Genomic DNA, 22,105 nt, shown 5'->3' with positions numbered 1-22,105 from the left:
AAAATGTACATGTTCAATTGTTCATGGAAATAAAGTCAGAAATTTTGGTTTGAAAAGTACCTTCCTTCCCTCTCAGTCACAAAAATTGCTGCTCATGGACCCACTATCATGTAAATTGCGCTGTTGAAACCCAATATATTCAAAGATATACCAATCTTTGAATCAAGTTCGCAGTATTCATAACTAACATGACTTAGCCATTCCATTTTAGAAAGAACATCATCCCAAGATTCCTGTAAGAGAGTTCACTTTTACGTTTAAGCCTCCATTTTGGAAAATAGCGTCCTCTATTCAGTATTCATATTCAGTATTTCGAGATGTCATAGTAAATTCTTGGCATAATCAGAAAAGTGGATTGTATATATCAAATCTTTAAATAATTATCTACAAATTAGGATCACACCGCATATTGTAATTTAGTGTTTTATGCATACTAATTAGCCATTTCTCCCTCTGAGATCTGCACTCAGGGCCGACTCAGGGTCGTCGCTAGACCATTTCCTCAGGGGGTGGGGGTGTCGGGAAATAAATTTTGCTGATGGCCGTATTTACCTTTTGCTGGCCCCTGCGCAACATGATTGATACCCCTGGCTCTTTTTGTTAGGATCGCCAGGGAGGGTGTCGCACCCTCACATCCCCATGGCGACAGCCCTGTCTACACTACATCTCATTTGCATATTTTGAATCTTATCCAATTGGTAACCACTATGATGGGTAGAGTTTACATAGTTGCTGTATGAAATAAACCTTATTTTAGGCTTAGATGCTAAAGAAAGTGCTATTTTAGCCTCTAGATCATTTACGAATATTTAATTAGGCATTTTCCCCATAGACTATGCTTAATTGTTCTAAAATCAAATTCAGTTAGTAACCACCTGCATTAAAACAATAGACATGAAAAACACAACAACAATAAGATAAATGAAGCAACAAAAAAGCAACATGAAACAATGCAAGAACTATAATTGTGGAAAAAGGTGGGATTTGAGGCCCTTTTCGAAGACTGAAAGTGAGCAGGTGGATCTTATAGATTGAATGCTGTAAAAAAGAATGTCTTGTCAGCGGCTGATTTGAGAGTACTGCTGTTTATTTTTGGTAATTTAAGACGAGTGACGTCGGTGGATGAGCGCAATCCCCCACGGGCAGGAGAGTAAAAAGTCTGGAGGGATGACAAATAGACTGGTGCAATATCATTGATGGCTTTAAACACGCACAGCAAGACCTTAAAAGCTATCAGCTCCTTGACTGGCAGCCAATGAAGTTGTTGGAGAAAGGAAGATAGGAAGATGCATGGTCATATTTGGTGGCGCGAAAGATCAGTTTAGCAGACCAGTTTTGCAGACGTTGAAGTCTGGCAATATCGGCTTGTCTTGCTGCCAGAAGAGGAGCATTGTCGTAATCAAGGCGTGACAGAACTAGAGAGCGAATTATGTGATTGCATATGTCGAAGTCCAGGTAACGACGGATGCGGGTTATATTCCTGAGATGTGTGTTGAAACTACCACATATGGATGATATGTGGGATGTCATTGTCATGTGAGTGTCAAAGATGACTCCAAGATTGGGCCGTACCCTTTCAGATGGGTGAATGGTGTCAGAACCAACTTGTAAAGTAACCGATAGCATGCGCTGCTTGTTGTGAGGGGATATGGCAATGAAAAACTCGGTCTTATCATTGTTCAACTTGAGCATATTGGTAGTCATCCATGAACGTATCTCATTTATGCACTGAATGAGAGTGGAGAGAGCATTCTGAATTGATGCTGGATTGGATGGATCGAAGCTAATGTAGAGCTGAAGATCGTACGCGTACATGTGGTAAGATAAACCATATTTGGCGATGATTCTACCGAGAGGAATGGTATACACTGTGAATGACAATGGGCCAACTGTAGAACCTTGTGGCAGACCATAGTTCATAGTGGTTCATATCATGCTCAGCAGAGAGTTCGTTGCCAATTCTCACGCGTGATATTCTGTTACTGAAATATGACTTCAACCACTGAAGTGTTGTATCCGACAAACCAATCTCCTTTTCCATCCTGCTAAGAAGGATCACATGAAGTGGCTCACCGAGACCATTGTCAATCATGTGTTCTGTGATGGTATTAACTGCATGCTTCTCAATGACTTTAGACAGAAATGGAAGGCTAGAGACTGGCCTATAGTTCGTCCGGATTGAGGGAAGACTTCTTTAAATCAGTTGTCTCTAATTCGGAACGGAAAAAGGTGTTTGTTGCAAAATGTTTGAGAGACAAACTTTTTTAAACTTTATATTGCAGGTAAATATGTGACGTGTCATGTCAAAAGGAGACACTTTTGGGCAGGATCGTAAATGGAGAAATAGCCAAAAATCTACCGGTGGGTGATTTTTTTCACAATTGGGGTTTGTTGCGAATTTGTGATGTTATTAATGTTAAAAATATTGTCTGATAGTTAATTCCTACTCTCAACATCAACATTGTCAATAATATTTTAAAAGGCCGATATCTCAATTTCCAATTTTATAATAACATAACTTCCGAACTCAATATCTTCTCTTAGGAATGTCCGATTTCATTGGGGCAAACGGCGCTGTGGAACAAAATATCTCTATATTTCTGATATGTAAAAGGCTCAAAATTCATAACCTGACCAAAAGTGTCTCCTTTTGACATGACACGGCACATATATGTGTACTTAGTTCCTATAACCAGATGTCATTCCATTTGTCTTTATATTTTTAGTTCTTGGTCCTATTAATGCATGTGACCTTGGTCATACGTTAACCCATGAGCACCTTCAAATAGACTACACATTATGTGGTGCCCAGAATACATCACCAGATTGGATTCGCAAGAAATGGAACAACCCTTTGGACATAGCAAACCTTTGGTGGATCCGTCAATATCCGTAAGTGTGTGACTAACAACACGCACATAAAGTAGGAAATTAGTTTATAGTCATCCGTTTATTTGAGATTTGTAATAACGCTTTGAGTATTTAACTTTCAAATCATGTATAGTACTGCACCATTAAAGCAATAATACCATAATTACATTTGCATAAAATCATATTTCAAGTATAATACGTATAATGACAACCGGCGTACTTGTTATATTTTTTGTAAGCCATTAGTAAACTTACATATTATACATAATGCGCCGAATCAAGTTTTTTTTAAGTTCAAGATTTAAAATATAACTTGTGGTGTACCCCAAGGGTGTATTCTTGCACCCTATTATTTATGATAATTATATATAAATGATAATAAATACATCAAGGATATTCAACCAATTTATTCTCTCCGAAACTGAATATAAATATAACACGAAAGGGACAGTTTGATAGAGAAGGGCTTAGGCACAGTGATAAATACGGTATGAGGCTCTCCCCACCACTTGGTTGATGGATTGTAGAACGACCCCCAACGCCACTGGTTGAGATTTAAAAAATGTATCACCAAATTGAGTGATTTGTTTTTTTAAAGCCATATTATAACATTTCTGTAAAAATAGATTAGTATTTATTTTCCATAAAATGTTAGCTTTTAATGTCAGATATGTCTCCTTTTAATTTTGAGCCGAACAAGCGAGGATTTTTTTTTTGTCATTGTGTTTTTTATTGAAAAAAGCAAACCACAAACACATGATTGGAAAAAATTAGAACAAGTATATATAAATCATTAAACATCAATCAAATCACAAATTGACATCAAACATACACAAAAGTTCTGTGACCAAACATATCAGATTGAACCATGCGAACATACAAGATTTACCTGCAACCACATATAGTCCCTGTACATAACTAATACAAATGCAAACTGATATGTCTCTGTAGCTATAGCAACAAAGAGAACCTATTTCTTCTGGATGAGATGGATGCATGGAAGGAAGAGTTAAACTTCTACCATCAGCTCGGCGGTAGGTCCATCGTAGATGTCACAAACAGAGGGATAGGACGTGATGTCAAAGTTCTGGTAGAACTGTCAAAAGCTACTGGTGTCAATCTAATAAGTGGAGGTGGTGAGTTCAATCTTTACTTGGAGAAATCTTGTTTAGAGTGAAACAAAGAAATAAATTTCTGTTTGCGGTGGTCCTGGAAATAGGCAATTTGAATTGTTGTTTGTTATCGTAATGTCAGAGATCGTGAATTATACTACCAATGAGCTGTGAAGACAATGAATTATACCAGTGTAATTGTTGTGTCGACGATATCTATATCTATTTTCTACCCAGGTTGGTATGTAGGCTCCACGCACCCACCAGAATTAAGTACCATGAAACAAGAATCACTAGTAGACATCATGGTGGAGGAGATAACACTAGGAGCAGATGGATCTGATGCTAAGTGTGGAGTCATTGGAGAGATTGGATGTACATGGCCACTTCAAGGTAGTTATTTACCACAATTATTTTATTATATACCCCAAGCTTAATCCAGAGGTTACAAAGCGCACTGATCATCCTTTGCAATCCCCAAAAACCAACAAATTAATTGTTGATAGGCCTTATGACATGATTGGCATCATCGAACTCACATCTCCGTGAAGTCCGTCCTCTGGATGGTTTTAAAAATAACGATGGTAAAAGGTAAATTGTACAGCATGTGTATCACATTCGGGGAGAACCGGTCGACTCTGACAAGTGTAAGTAGAGAAGATTTTCTCTACACACAATTTAGCCGTTACAAAATATAACAAAAAGAACAGAGCAGACCACACCCACGTTAGGAACTAAAAAGCCCTATCCAAGTATACGCTACGAATAAGGCAAACACATCGACCAAAAATTAAGGGTTATTTCTGAAGTTAACATTTTACAAGTCTTAACAAAAGTCATGGTTTTGTTTTGTATGATACATTTGATCATCTTGCTACAGACACTGAGAGAAAAGTTCTACAAGCAACAGCGGTAACTCAGGAACAACTTGGTTGCCCAGTGATTATCCATCCTGGACGGAGCAAAGATGCCCCAGCGGAAATCCTACGTGTCTTACAGGAAGCTGGTGGTAACATCAGTAAAACGGTCATGTCACATATGGATAGTAAGTGCAACGTTTTGTACTAAAATACTTTACTAATTTGAGCAACCTAGACTAGAGGAACCGCATGGGGCTTGCGTTATAAGTTGCGTTATAAGTTGCGTTATGGCGTAAATCATTGGTCGGCACCAGGATCTAGCTAGGTGGAAGCAAGAGCATTCAACCAATTTCTAGCTTACACATAATAAGCGATTCAGTATGATGATCTCATAATAGTTGTATAGTTTTGTGGCAAGGGAGCACGGTGGCCGAGCGGAACGGGCTCCGACTCATAATCGGAAGGTTGCGGGTTCGAGCCCCGGTGACGCCATCGTGTTGTGCCCTTGAGTAAGAGCTAGTAAGGCACTTTATCTCGATATTATATTGATGAGATTAATTGTATATTTGGCCTGAACTTCCAATAATCCACTCTATATAGCGATCGTTATGACATTTTTGCATGTATCCGTGGGCCTAAAAGCGACTGCTGACATATCGATCAGAAATCGCTGGCATGTCCCAGCATGAAATTGCTACTAGTTGAGTAGTAACTTCCAACATAGACTCTTTTCTAGGGTCTATGTCTGAACGCTACTGTACAATCGCGCTACTGGTGCTTGATCACTAGCGATTTTTCTGTCATTACTTAGATGCATGGGCTATTTTAACGTGCCTCCTGGCACGTTCGTTCAGTGAGGATAAAAATCCGTGCAATGAGAATTACAAATCCGTGCTTAAAATATTTATATACAATTCAAGTTTCAACCCGACAAATGACCAGGATATTAAAGAAGTTAAAGTACGACTGGTCGAGACGAAAAATCCTCTGCAAAATGGGTATAGCTTGTGGTAATCAGTCAAACATTAATTTTGCGAAAAATTCAAGCAATATATTGCCATACAGCGCCTCTGGCGACGCCCTTTACTCCGTGATTGTTTGGTCACTCGTGAGGATAAGATAAGCCTCGGGACGAGCAGATCAGTGATTTTGATGATTTTTGCAACATTGTAAAGAAGACACTTTATGGTTTTGGAATCTTCACGAACGTTTTAGGTTTACAGGGTTTACTGCCGATATTTTAAGTTAAGTCCCCAATCCACATGGCCTTTTCTATTGAGTTATCCTGTAGACGTTCCTGAACACTAAATGATAAACTCATCAAATTATTTCGGTATTAAACCTTTATGTGTATTGCTTGTAGACAATTTAACACCATGTTTATGAACTGAACATCTTATTGATTAAGTTAAGCACTATTTGGACATTTAGTTCATAGACATTGCGTTTAATTTTTGTAATAATACTTTTATGCCACTTTGACAAATTTTATACAATATGCAGATATCTTATATGCACCTTTGCGTGTCACTAAAGTTGCGACATTTACAGAAATCTTATCACATTTTGATAATTTTTAGCGGCTGTGCGATATTTTAAGAAATTGTAGGCACCTTTGTAGAGTTTGTATGCGTTTTGCATTTTGTCGTGACCTTTCATCACGCTACAGCTTGGTAAAATGAATTTATATTTAAAATGAAAACCTACCCTTCTGAATAACACCTTCCAACCAATTTCTTTTCTGATTAACATAAAACATAATACAGTTTTTGAACATTTTTTAAACATAATATTGTTAACTTGACATTAGTTAGTCAGGCGTCTACTTTCATCAAGCTGTAGCTAGTAAAAATAATGACTAGTCAATTAAATGGATTTACATTTTGAACGAAAACCTACCTATTTAAAAACTCCTAGTAATAAATTTTCTGATTAACATTTTGCAAAACATAATAGCATTAACTTGGTATTAGTGAACCAGGTGTGTACTTTCATCAAGCTGTAGCTAAATGAAAATAATGACAAGTCAATTAAATGGATTTACATTTTAAATGAAAACATACCTATTTAAATAACTCACAGTAATATATTCTCTGATTAACATTTAGTAAAACATAAAGCATTAACTCGGTATTAGGGACGCACCATTAGATATTATCGGGGGGGGGCTAGGGAGTTTGGGTCAGGCAGAATTTTTTTTTTCTGCCGCCGAAGGTGGCAAAATTTTTTTTTTTCGCTGACTTCGGAAGCAAAATTTTTTCGCCGCCTTTGGCGGCAAAGTTGTCTTTTTTCAATTTTAATGTATACCTTTATACAGAGCTGGGTAGGGAAAATTTTTTTTTTTTTACTCATCAGTGAGACAACATTTTTTTTTACTCATCAGTGAAGCAAAATTTTTTTTTTTTTACATCAGTGAGGCAAAACATTTTTTTTCAAAAAATTCCCTAGCCCCCCCGATAATATCTAATGGTGCGTCCCTTAGTTACCCAGTTGGGTACATTCATCGAGCTATAGCTAGCTTTAAAAAAAACGAGTCAAATGCATAAAGTCTATATCTTTTTTGTAGATATTTACTTTTGGCAGAAAAAACGTCACATCACAAAATAATGAGAATGGAGGACTAACAAACCGTTTGGTTAATACGCCGTAGAAGTGACGTCATAATCGGATTAACTACCATAGCAATAGATGAATACAATTTTTTGAATAGACCGCCCTGCACTACAAGCAGATTGCACCAATCACCTGTGTATGATGTCAGCAAACACAGATTGAATACAATACCGGTCTTTTCAAAGATATCTATCTTACAGGTGCGAGTGATCAGTCTTTCTTTGACATCTATAGACGAATCCAAATCCACGCATTCCTACACCTGACTAGCAGCCTTTAGTTGGGTAAGCGTCGGCTACAATGCACTCAAAATGTGAAATGATTCGGCCTTGGCGGAAATTTTAAACTGCATTCCATCACCCGTTTATATGGAAAAGTAGTCTCTTTTGCTCAAATAAAAGGGGTCCCACAGTTAAGCAATGGGAGAAAATTGTCTTTTTTCACTTTCAACTTCAATTATTATAAAGGGAAAGTCTTTTATTTTTTGGCTCACTCTTAATTGTCTCATGTATATATTAAACTCTACTTTCCCCGATTTTCAAGGAAATCTGATGAAAGACCTCGTCGTACAGGAGCACTAAACACTGCAAGGTATTCCCAAAATCTCACTCAATTTACTGCGAAATACACTGACATGCACCCCGTGTTATTAAAGTAGCGTGCTATAGACGGTCCTCACTTGATAATAGTCACTCCGATTGACTTGGCTCACACGATATTTCCTAGATATACTTTGCCAGATTTTACTCTCTAATAAAAATTCCTTTAAAAGGAAAGCCAGCCTCAATGTAGAAGAGGTCTTGTAATTAGTTTTGGTCAATGTGAAAGGCATTTTAGGATCACGCTTACATCTACATGACAGTCCACCAAACCATCAACGATGAGAACATGCACACTGAAACAGCAGAAAACATTAATTCCTAATCTCATGTCAACTCTTTTAATTCATTACATGTACTCCAAATTGTTCTGGTCTGTTTGTTTTGTTGTTGTTGTTGTTGTTGTTGTTGTCGTTTTTTTTTTTGTCTTTTCAGCTTTTTACCCACGATATCTCAATTTCCAATTTTGTAATACCAGAACTTACGAACTCAATATCTTCGCTTAGGAATGTCCGATTTCACTGCTTTCGATATATACACTGCCGGTTTGAGTTAACTTACATGTACATTTTATTTTAAAATAACTTAATTAATTCGCAATGTATAGTTTAAGCCTACTATATTATAATAGATAGTGGCCAGCACATTTATAAAGGACTGGTTACTCACTACAATCTTCACTCTTAAACTGTGTTTTTCTGAATGTGCTGATCATGTTGATTGCTAGTCGGAAACTCCTGCGAAGCTATGGACATGGCATCTTACATACTCCATTCTATAACAGTCTGCCTAGTGCCTTGTGTGTTTTCTCTTCAATCATTTTGTTGAATGTAATTTTATGAATCAAATAGTTATGTGTCATTTTATTTATAATAAAGAAGTTATTAAATTAATAAAGTAAGACAATTTATTTATCTATAAGTGCATGTCAAATGGGGTACATTGTTCAATACTATATGCATAAATTATGCCCATATTATAGCTAGGCCCTAAAAACTTTATTTTGCATCGGATTTCTCCTGTTGAAAAGACAAAACTGATGTTTATGATAGCAACCATTTCATCAATAACATTTTGAGTCATTTTTATCCATAAAACGACACAGGATATGATAGATAACTACTTTCACATCAATATGGTCCATATGATCACAGATTGTTGAGAATCTGTGATATGATCCGGGGATATGATGAAGATTTTGATTCTATAGATCTGTTATCAACATGATATCACGCTGTTCAGTGGTCAAGGAGTAAGGACCCCCGGTCAAGGACACTGATATGACATCATAGGTGATGTCAGATTTTCTTCTGCTGACCATATGATGCTATATATATTAACTATTATTGTTACATTTAGGCCTTTAAACTTTTAAAGTCATAATTAATTAGTTCAAACATAACTTTGGTAATACTCACTCGTTTTCGTTCGTTGAAACGGCAAAACATACTTACTTTTCCTAACAAATCGAATTAAAATATTTAAAAAAAATTTAACCACAAAAAGTAAAAAAAAAAATCATTCCAATACCACTAAAATATAATCTCTTGAGTAAACTGACCCCAAACCTGAAACAGGTACCAGCCCCGAATGGGCTGGCGAAAAGGAATGTGATTGGTTACAAAATGCCGTCGTACAGTAGGAAAAACCATACCCTCTTCCATACAGCCCTGCTTAGTGTGCTGTGTGCGTAATGTATGCATTGTGCATTGACCTCGAACGCCTCTCATGTACACACAGCGTGCACACACCCCAGTCGAGTATAATTTATTTAAAGAGACTTTCATAGGGAAACTTTTCCACCGGGGAGTGAGAGTGAGTGAGTACACCTTCAGCGAAAACACAGGCAGACAAAAGAATAACACAATACAGTTCCCCTCGACAAAACACACAGCATGATCTATTCGCTGTTGAAGTGACATAATAATCGGATTAACTACACGCGGTATCTATGCATTGATGTACTTGCGAACAAAAGGACTATGTATGAATAGATGCGACGGGATTACCTGCGGAATTATCTCCATTATATATATATTATTAGCTATTATTCTATTAACCCTCCTCGTCCTTGCATCTTCTCTAGGTGTTAGGCGGCTTCAAACACCAGGTTGGTGCTAGCGGCTACCCAAAGATGTCCGACCAAATCCTGACCATGACTTGGCTACTTGGATTCGTCTATAGTTAAATGCATCGGTACCACGTGAGCGTTGTAGTGCAGGTGGTATAGTCAAAATTGTATTAATCTATTGCTATGGTAGTTAATCCGATTAACTACGTCACTTCTACGGCATATGCTTATTATTTGCAATAATTATTCTTAATGTGATCAATAGAGGTTATCCGTGTTCTATAAGTTGCATATTCTATAGGCGACTGCTATACCTTGTTTAGAACTTTCAAAAGAAGTACCTGCATGTGCATGTGCATTGATATACTACAGGAATCAGCGCCTTTTGTTAGAAGTCACGCATGATGAGTAAAGTGGATAACCATAATTATTCTTAGGAACAACAAAACGTCCTGATACGCCAAATTTTGAAAAATTGTAAACGAGAATTGCAGACAATATAAATAATAATATTAAATGTTTAAAGTTTAAGATTCAAAACAAGTTTAAGGGATCTGGAATGAGCATTTTGAGCGTTTCGACAGTATTTTTTGTGGGACATGAGAGCACATCAGACATTTCGAATTGCATTCTGAATACGAAGAATGTCTTTCTGATATCAAATAATTCTCATTTTTGAAATTCACGATATAATACAAATGTTATGACAAATGATTAAAATTCGATATTTTCACATTTTCGATATATAACAGTCCTCGAAGTAAATTTTATAAATCTAATGATATATTCATAAAGTGTATGTAGCTGGGAGGAAAAGCCGACGATCAATTGAAAATTTTGACCTTTCATACTGAAGATATGGATTTTTTTCCCCAAAAAACCTAATTTTTTTGGTGTTTGGGAAAAAAATTCCATATCTTCAATACGAAAGGTCAAAATTTTCAATTGATCGTCGGCTTTTCATCCCACCTACACACACTTTAAGTACACATTATCAAATTTATAAAGTTTACATCGAGTACTGTTAAATATCAAAAATATCAATTTTTAATCATTTGCCATAAAATGTGTATTACATTGCGAATTTAAAAATAAAAATTATTTGATATCAGAAGGACATTCTTCGCATTCAGAATGCAATTCGATATGCCTGATGTGCTCTAATGCCCCACAATAAATACTGTCCAAAGGTTCATACCCTACCCCTTAACCAAGGTTAAATACTGGGACCCTTTTTAGTAAATTATATATAAATGATAATACATTAAACAATAATAATATCATTAGTAAGGTATTTTTAAAAGCAAGAAATAAAGTTACGCATGGTGTGCTGGAACAAACAAAGCACAATAAGATCATAAATGATACAAGAGGATACTGAATGCAAACATAATAAGAGTAAAGGACGGTTTAACCCACCCAATGTGTTACAATTAAAACTTAAGACAGACGAGTTAACAAATGTATGTCAGTGTTACCTCCAGATAAAAAAATCGTAGAATGCACCGACATAGGAATCGAACACGCGACCTTCCGCGCAGCTAAGACCGTAGGGAATATGTACAACATAATGCCCAACAGACAACACTGGAACAGGAGATCAACAAAATGATGCTTAATCACCGCTGTAGCAAATATATATGTTAAAAGTAGGAATTGGAGTTACGCATGGTAACCAGAACAAACAAATGCATTGGGAATCAGTTTAATGATACAAGAAGAAACTTAATAGGCGTAAAAAGAGAAAGGGACATTTGCCAGGGAAGGGCGCATTGATAAATACGGTACCAGCATGTTACAAAATATAACAAAAAGAACAGAGCAGACCACACCCACGTTAGGAACTAAAAAGCCCTATCCAAGTATACGCTACGAATAAGGCAAACACATCGACCAAAAATTAAGGGTTATTTCTGAAGTTAACATTTTACAAGTCTTAACAAAAGTCATGGTTTTGTTTTGTATGATACATTTGATCATCTTGCTACAGACACTGAGAGAAAAGTTCTACAAGCAACAGCGGTAACTCAGGAACAACTTGGTTGCCCAGTGATTATCCATCCTGGACGGAGCAAAGATGCCCCAGCGGAAATCCTACGTGTCTTACAGGAAGCTGGTGGTAACATCAGTAAAACGGTCATGTCACATATGGATAGTAAGTGCAACGTTTTGTACTAAAATACTTTACTAATTTGAGCAACCTAGACTAGAGGAACCGCATGGGGCTTGCGTTATAAGTTGCGTTATAAGTTGCGTTATGGCGTAAATCATTGGTCGGCACCAGGATCTAGCTAGGTGGAAGCAAGAGCATTCAACCAATTTCTAGCTTACACATAATAAGCGATTCAGTATGATGATCTCATAATAGTTGTATAGTTTTGTGGCAAGGGAGCACGGTGGCCGAGCGGAACGGGCTCCGACTCATAATCGGAAGGTTGCGGGTTCGAGCCCCGGTGACGCCATCGTGTTGTGCCCTTGAGTAAGAGCTAGTAAGGCACTTTATCTCGATATTATATTGATGAGATTAATTGTATATTTGGCCTGAACTTCCAATAATCCACTCTATATAGCGATCGTTATGACATTTTTGCATGTATCCGTGGGCCTAAAAGCGACTGCTGACATATCGATCAGAAATCGCTGGCATGTCCCAGCATGAAATTGCTACTAGTTGAGTAGTAACTTCCAACATAGACTCTTTTCTAGGGTCTATGTCTGAACGCTACTGTACAATCGCGCTACTGGTGCTTGATCACTAGCGATTTTTCTGTCATTACTTAGATGCATGGGCTATTTTAACGTGCCTCCTGGCACGTTCGTGCAGTGAGGATAAAAATCCGTGCAATGAGAATTACAAATCCGTGCTTAAAATATTTATATACAATTCAAGTTTCAACCCGACAAATGACCAGGATATTAAAGAAGTTAAAGTACGACTGGTCGAGACGAAAAATCCTCTGCAAAATGGGTATAGCTTGTGGTAATCAGTCAAACATTAATTTTGCGAAAAATTCAAGCAATATATTGCCATACAGCGCCTCTGGCGACGCCCTTTACTCCGTGATTGTTTGGTCACTCGTGAGGATAAGATAAGCCTCGGGACGAGCAGATCAGTGATTTTGATGATTTTTGCAACATTGTAAAGAAGACACTTTATGGTTTTGGAATCTTCACGAACGTTTTAGGTTTACAGGGTTTACTGCCGATATTTTAAGTTAAGTCCCCAATCCACATGGCCTTTTCTATTGAGTTATCCTGTAGACGTTCCTGAACACTAAATGATAAACTCATCAAATTATTTCGGTATTAAACCTTTATGTGTATTGCTTGTAGACAATTTAACACCATGTTTATGAACTGAACATCTTATTGATTAAGTTAAGCACTATTTGGACATTTAGTTCATAGACATTGCGTTTAATTTTTGTAATAATACTTTTATGCCACTTTGACAAATTTTATACAATATGCAGATATCTTATATGCACCTTTGCGTGTCACTAAAGTTGCGACATTTACAGAAATCTTATCACATTTTGATAATTTTTAGCGGCTGTGCGATATTTTAAGAAATTGTAGGCACCTTTGTAGAGTTTGTATGCGTTTTTGCATTTTGTCGTGACCTTTCATCACGCTACAGCTTGGTAAAATGAATTTATATTTAAAATGAAAACCTACCCTTCTGAATAACACCTTCCAACCAATTTCTTTTCTGATTAACATAAAACATAATACAGTTTTTGAACATTTTTTAAACATAATATTGTTAACTTGACATTAGTTAGTCAGGCGTCTACTTTCATCAAGCTGTAGCTAGTAAAAATAATGACTAGTCAATTAAATGGATTTACATTTTGAACGAAAACCTACCTATTTAAAAACTCCTAGTAATAAATTTTCTGATTAACATTTTGCAAAACATAATAGCATTAACTTGGTATTAGTGAACCAGGTGTGTACTTTCATCAAGCTGTAGCTAAATGAAAATAATGACAAGTCAATTAAATGGATTTACATTTTAAATGAAAACATACCTATTTAAATAACTCACAGTAATATATTCTCTGATTAACATTTAGTAAAACATAAAGCATTAACTCGGTATTAGGGACGCACCATTAGATATTATCGGGGGGGCTAGGGAGTTTGGGTCAGGCAGAAAATTTTTTTTTCTGCCGCCGAAGGCGGCAAAATTTTTTTTTTCGCTGACTTCGGAAGCAAAATTTTTTCGCCGCCTTTGGCGGCAAAGTTATCTTTTCAATTTTAATGTATACCTTTATACAGAGCTGGGTAGGGAAAATTTTTTTTTTTTTACTCATCAGTGAGACAACATTTTTTTTTTTTTTTCATCAGTGAAGCAAAATTTTTTTTTTTTACTCATCAGTGAGGCAAAACATTTTTTTCAAAAATTCCCTAGCCCCCGATAATATCTAATGGTGCGTCCCTTAGTTACCCAGTTGGGTACATTCATCGAGCTATAGCTAGCTTTAAAAAAACCGAGTCAAATGCATAAAGTCTATATCTTTTTTGTAGATATTTACTTTTGGCAGAAAAAACGTCACATCACAAAATAATGAGAATGGAGGACTAACAAACCGTTTGGTTAATACGCCGTAGAAGTGACGTCATAATCGGATTAACTACCATAGCAATAGATGAATACAATTTTTGAATAGACCGCCCTGCACTACAAGCAGATTGCACCAATCACCTGTGTATGATGTCAGCAAACACAGATTGAATACAATACCGGTCTTTTCAAAGATATCTATCTTACAGGTGCGAGTGATCAGTCTTTCTTTGACATCTATAGACGAATCCAAATCCACGCATTCCTACACCTGACTAGCAGCCTTTAGTTGGGTAAGCGTCGGCTACAATGCACTCAAAATGTGAAATGATTCGGCCTTGGCGGAAATTTTAAACTGCATTCCATCACCCGTTTATATGGAAAAGTAGTCTCTTTTGCTCAAATAAAAGGGGTCCCACAGTTAAGCAATGGGAGAAAATTGTCTTTTTCACTTTCAACTTCAATTATTATAAAGGGAAAGTCTTTTATTTTTGGCTCACTCTTAATTGTCTCATGTATATATTAAACTCTACTTTCCCCGATTTTCAAGGAAATCTGATGAAAGACCTCGTCGTACAGGAGCACTAAACACTGCAAGGTATTCCCAAAATCTCACTCAATTTACTGCGAAATACACTGACATGCACCCCGTGTTATTAAAGTAGCGTGCTATAGACGGTCCTCACTTGATAATAGTCACTCCGATTGACTTGGCTCACACGATATTTCCTAGATATACTTTGCCAGATTTTACTCTCTAATAAAAATTCCCTTTAAAAGGGAAAGCCAGCCTCAATGTAGAAGAGGTCTTGTAATTAGTTTTGGTCAATGTGAAAGGCATTTTTAGGATCACGCTTACATCTACATGACAGTCCACCAAACCATCAACGATGAGAACATGCACACTGAAACAGCAGAAAACATTAATTCCTAATCTCATGTCAACTCTTTTAATTCATTACATGTACTCCAAATTGTTCTGGTCTGTTTGTTTTGTTGTTGTTGTTGTTGTTGTTGTTGTCGTTTGTTTTTTTGTCTTTTCAGCTTTTTACCCACGATATCTCAATTTCCAATTTTGTAATACCAGAACTTACGAACTCAATATCTTCGCTTAGGAATGTCCGATTTCACTGCTTTCGATATATACACTGCCGGTTTGAGTTAACTTACATGTACATTTTATTTTAAAATAACTTAATTAATTCGCAATGTATAGTTTAAGCCTACTATATTATAATAGATAGTGGCCAGCACATTTATAAAGGACTGGTTACTCACTACAATCTTCACTCTTAAACTGTGTTTTTCTGAATGTGCTGATCATGTTGATTGCTAGTCGGAAACTCCTGCGAAGCTATGGACATGGCATCTTACATACTCCATTCTATAACAGTCTGCCTAGTGCCTTGTGTGTTTTCTCTTCAATCATTTTGTTGAATGTAATTTTATGAATCAAATAGTTATGTGTCATTTTATTTATAATAAAGAAGTTATTAAATTAATAAAGTAAGACAATTTATTTATCTATAAGTGCATGTCAAATGGGGTACATTGTTCAATACTATATGCATAAATTATGCCCATATTATAGCTAGGCCCTAAAAACTTTATTTTGCATCGGATTTCTCCCGTTGAAAAGACAAAACTGATGTTTATGATAGCAACCATTTCATCAATAACATTTTGAGTCATTTTTATCCATAAAACGACACAGGATATGATAGATAACTACTTTCACATCAATATGGTCCATATGATCACAGATTGTTGAGAATCTGTGATATGATCCGGGGATATGATGAAGATTTTGATTCTATAGATCTGTTATCAACATGATATCACGCTGTTCAGTGGTCAAGGAGTAAGGACCCCCGGTCAAGGACACTGATATGACATCATAGGTGATGTCAGATTTTCTTCTGCTGACCATATGATGCTATATATATTAACTATTATTGTTACATTTAGGCCTTTAAACTTTTAAAGTCATAATTAATTAGTACAAACATAACTTTGGTAATACTCACTCGTTTTCGTTCGTTGAAACGGCAAAACATACTTACTTTTCCTAACAAATCGAATTAAAATATTTAAAAAAATTTAACCACAAAAAGTAAAAAAAAATCATTCCAATACCACTAAAATATAATCTCTTGAGTAAACTGACCCCAAACCTGAAACAGGTACCAGCCCCGAATGGGCTGGCGAAAAGGAATGTGATTGGTTACAAAATGCCGTCGTACAGTAGGAAAAACCATACCCTCTTCCATACAGCCCTGCTTAGTGTGCTGTGTGCGTAATGTATGCATTGTGCATTGACCTCGAACGCCTCTGTACACACAGCGTGCACACACCCCAGTCGAGTATAATTTATTTAAAGAGACTTTCATAGGGAAACTTTTCCACCGGGGAGTGAGAGTGAGTGAGTACACCTTCAGCGAAAACACAGGCAGACAAAAGAATAACACAATAAAGTTCCCTTCGACAAAACACACAGCATGATCTATTCGCTGTTGAAGTGACATAATAATCGGATTAACTACACGCGGTATCTATGCATTGATGTACTTGCGAACAAAAGGACTATGTATGAATAGATGCGACGGGATTACCTGCGGAATTATCTCCATTATATATATATTATTAGCTATTATTCTATTAACCCTCCTCGTCCTTGCATCTTCTCTAGGTGTTAGGCGGCTTCAAACACCAGGTTGGTGCTAGCGGCTACCCAAAGATGTCCGACCAAATCCTGACCATGACTTGGCTACTTGGATTCGTCTATAGTTAAATGCATCGGTACCACGTGAGCGTTGTAGTGCAGGTGGTATAGTCAAAATTGTATTAATCTATTGCTATGGTAGTTAATCCGATTAACTACGTCACTTCTACGGCATATGCTTATTATTTGCAATAATTATTCTTAATGTGATCAATAGAGGTTATCCGTGTTCTATAAGTTGCATATTCTATAGGCGACTGCTATACCTTGTTTAGAACTTTCAAAAGAAGTACCTGCATGTGCATGTGCATTGATATACTACAGGAATCAGCGCCTTTTGTTAGAAGTCACGCATGATGAGTAAAGTGGATAACCATAATTATTCTTAGGAACAACAAAACGTCCTGATACGCCAAATTTTGAAAAATTGTAAACGAGAATTGCAGACAATATAAATAATAATATTAAATGTTTAAAGTTTAAGATTCAAAACAAGTTTAAGGGATCTGGAATGAGCATTTTGAGCGTTTCGACAGTATTTTTTGTGGGACATGAGAGCACATCAGACATTTCGAATTGCATTCTGAATACGAAGAATGTCTTTCTGATATCAAATAATTCTCATTTTTTGAAATTCACGATATAATACAAATGTTATGACAAATGATTAAAATTCGATATTTTCACATTTTCGATATATAACAGTCCTCGAAGTAAATTTTATAAATCTAATGATATATTCATAAAGTGTATGTAGCTGGGAGGAAAAGCCGACGATCAATTGAAAATTTTGACCTTTCATACTGAAGATATGGATTTTTTCCCCAAAAACCTAATTTTTTTTTGGTGTTTGGGAAAAAATTCCATATCTTCAATACGAAAGGTCAACATTTTCAATTGATCGTCGGCTTTTCATCCCACCTACACACACTTTAAGTACACATTATCAAATTTATAAAGTTTACATCGAGTACTGTTAAATATCAAAATATCAATTTTAATCATTTGCCATAAAATGTGTATTACATTGCGAATTTAAAAAATAAAAATTATTTGATATCAGAAGGACATTCTTCGCATTCAGAATGCAATTCGATATGCCTGATGTGCTCTAATGCCCCACAATAAATACTGTCCAAAGGTTCATACCCTACCCCTTAACCAAGGTTAAATACTGGGACCCTTTTTTAGTAAATTATATATAAATGATAATACATTAAACAATAATAATATCATTAGTAAGGTATTTTTAAAAGCAAGAAATAAAGTTACGCATGGTGTGCTGGAACAAACAAAGCACAATAAGATCATAAATGATACAAGAGGATACTGAATGCAAACATAATAAGAGTAAAGGACGGTTTAACCCACCCAATGTGTTACAATTAAAACTTAAGACAGACGAGTTAACAAATGTATGTCAGTGTTACCTCCAGATAAAAAAAATCGTAGAATGCACCGACATAGGAATCGAACACGCGACCTTCCGCGCAGCTAAGACCGTAGGGAATATGTACAACATAATGCCCAACAGACAACACTGGAACAGGAGATCAACAAAATGATGCTTAATCACCGCTGTAGCAAATATATATGTTAAAAGTAGGAATTGGAGTTACGCATGGTAACCAGAACAAACAAATGCATTGGGAATCAGTTTAATGATACAAGAAGAAACTTAATAGGCGTAAAAAGAGAAAGGGACATTTGCCAGGGAAGGGCGCATTGATAAATACGGTACCAGCATGCCCCACCAGTTGGTTAATAGATTGTAGAATGTTCCCGGGGCCCCATGTCAAAGAGAAATATTTTACGCTACTGGTTTAGATTTTTAAAAACATGTATCACCAAATTGAGTAATTCAAAAAACCTCATCAACTGGAGGGAAACACATCCCTCGAGCCCCCAACACCCCGACCAAGTGCCAACATGTAGCCTGCTTGGGCATTGAAGCAAAAGTACACGTAACCAACATTCCATTTGCCAACGTGCAGTGTCTTTTTCCCCCTAAAATAGCCCCTGCTTAGATGGCTAGTATGATGCGACATTATATTTTTACCCGTAAATTTTATGTCGATAAATCTGGGTATTATTACTTTTGAAACATAGACAAAGAACTCTATCTCACAGAGAATGGTTTAGGACCCGGGCTTAGGACATTATCAATGGATGCTATTTTTTCTATATTTCCTTTTAGATAACAAATTTTGAATTTTCTTCTTGAAAATTTAATTCTTCTATATTGTTACCATTATGTCTTACAGGATGTGTGACAACAACAGAGGAGCTGTTAGAATTTGCCAAGCTTGGCAGCTATGTTGAATTCGACTTCTTTGGCTGGGAGATATCTTACTACCAACATGCCAAGGAGATTGACTTCTTAAGCGACGCTCAGCGTATCAACTTCTTTAAAGATCTTGTTGATGAAGGTTATGAAGACAAGATGGTGATGGCACATGATATTCATAGAAAGTGTCAACTGGTGAGTATATTTTCATGCATTTTTATGTACAGATAGCCCTTGTGTAAAGCAGTGCTTAGATCACTGATATTGTCTTCTGCCCTCTTTAAAGGCCCATTCAGTGATTTGCTCATCTGGACGATCGTAAAAATCGTAAAAATCATAAAAATCCAGATTTTGGTACCTTTACCGTTGTAACAGATGTGCTAACATATAGCCTGTTAGTGGTTCAGCCAAAAGCTGTGTATTTAAGACAACAGAAGACATTCTACATGAATCTGTAATTTATATACTGACAGTATATGAATTAGCTACATGTATTCGAATGGGGCTTCAACTTCGTCAATACTGCTGTTTTCTTCGTTGTTTACCAAATGTTTCACTTCAAAAATACCAAATGTCAATTTGAATGACTTATCCTTCAAATTTAAGCAATTTATGAACAATTTTATTTTTTGTACACTTGTATTGGGATCACTGAATGGGTCTTAAAGTCTGAAAAATATTATCATTGGGATGAAGTATACTCGATTATTATTATAAACTGTCCCTATCAAACCCATAATCACTGATAATGTGCTTTTAATACGCAATTTGATGAGCACGGGTATTTGACACAGCAAAATAATATTTGTCTTGAAAAAAATTGATAATGCTGCCCTCTACAGTATGTATAATACAAAGGGATGCCGTTTGTGAGGGGTGAGAAAATCACAATGATATTGTTTTCAAAGAGGATTGCCTCATTTGTCAGGCCTTAATAAAACATTTGAAATTGACTTTGAGTATAGGGTAACTTGCCAGAAATCTTGACTCTCTCTATATCTAAATATCCCTTTATAAAGGCGCTATCAGCGACGAATACGAAATTTGGGTAGTCGAGTCCTTGCCGACAACCGCAGAAATATAAGCCAAATTGTTTGGCATTTCTATGATTAATATTTGTCAATTTGGTCCAATCAATGTGTCATGCCATGAAGCCTTTCAAATTACACCTACTCCTAATTCCAGAAATACAGCATTGAAAAATATTATCCTGAGTTGGCAAATAAAGAAAAACATATAAGTCCTTTAAGTTCCTTTTTTTGCCAGGTAGTTAAGGGTGTAACCTTTATTAAAGCACTGACCACCCCATCCTTTTTTACCGAGAGTATTCGTCTGTCATCTGGATGCCCGAACAGTTGGGTGGCGGGGCCAGCAACCCACCCCCACTCTTCAACTTCTCTCGCTACAAGTAGTTAAAGAAGCCTCGAATGGACGGATCAAAACGGAAATGACCCATGCCTCCACGACTACGTGAAATGGATCCAGATCTTATTTGAATTGAACATCAGAGGATTGCATTCGTCGGATAAACAATCAATTATTCCTTTAATGTTTTATGTAGTGATGCTCGTTTATTGTTATTGTTGTTTTACAGATGAAGTATGGTGGCCATGGATATTCCCATATCTTACTCAATGTTATCCCAAAGATGCTACTCAAAGGTATAACTCAAGAACAGATTGACAAGATTACAACTCACAACCCTCAAAAATGGCTGACATTTAAATAGACTGCAGGTTACCAGGGATTATCTTACTCAATGTGATCCCAAAGATGCTACTCAAAGGTATAACTCAAGAACAGATTGACAAGATTACAACTCACAACCCTCAAAATGGCTGACATTTAAATAGACTGCAGGTTACCAGGGACTATCTGCATAATGCTTAAGGATGTACTGTACATACAAAAGTATAACACCATTGATCAACATGAAAACACTGTGGGAATCTATTTGGATTTATCTAAGGCATTTGATACTTTTCATCATGATATTATATTATACAAGCTAGATTATTATGGCTTTAGAGGAGCATGCTTAGAATGGTTTAAAAATTGTTTATGTGACAGGTCGCAATATCCCAGCAAACACAAAACGTTTTAAAAACGTTTTAAATAAGTTATATTTTGGCTTTTGGGTTAGGTAAAATTTAAATGTCGGGTTATATAAAGGTCATGAAAACGTTTTTAAAACGTTATTGAAAATATTTTGGGCAAACCCGACATTTAAACGTTTTCTGTAAAACATTTTTGTTTCCTGAGCAGTAGATTATCAAAAAATGATTTTTACGGTTAAGAAAACGTTTTATACTCTTATTATGCCCTTTATATAACCCGACATTTAAACGTTTTCTGACAACCTTTTATAACCTTTTGCGAATGATGTCGAAAACGTTTTGT

General features: G+C 36.2%; 1 protein-coding gene across 1 annotated transcript in view; it reads left to right on the top strand.

Annotated features, from left to right (window-relative positions):
- LOC140155141 (N-acetyltaurine hydrolase-like) overlaps positions 1–21,732 on the top strand; it is a 36,485-nt gene extending 14,753 nt beyond the window's left edge. The window contains exons 3-8 of the mRNA XM_072177860.1: positions 2,727–2,892; positions 3,823–4,007; positions 4,221–4,376; positions 4,864–5,028; positions 19,683–19,900; positions 21,300–21,732. Of these exons, the coding sequence (XP_072033961.1) occupies positions 2,727–2,892; positions 3,823–4,007; positions 4,221–4,376; positions 4,864–5,028; positions 19,683–19,900; positions 21,300–21,434 (1,025 nt within the window). The 3' untranslated portion in view covers positions 21,435–21,732. The remainder of the gene's footprint in view (positions 1–2,726; positions 2,893–3,822; positions 4,008–4,220; positions 4,377–4,863; positions 5,029–19,682; positions 19,901–21,299) is intronic.
- Positions 21,733–22,105: the final 373 nt, after the last annotated feature.

This window comes from Amphiura filiformis, chromosome 6 (genome assembly GCF_039555335.1).
Source record: "Amphiura filiformis chromosome 6, Afil_fr2py, whole genome shotgun sequence".
Lineage (NCBI taxonomy): Eukaryota > Metazoa > Echinodermata > Ophiuroidea > Amphilepidida > Amphiuridae > Amphiura > Amphiura filiformis.
This window is presented reverse-complemented; position numbering and strand designations above follow the sequence as displayed.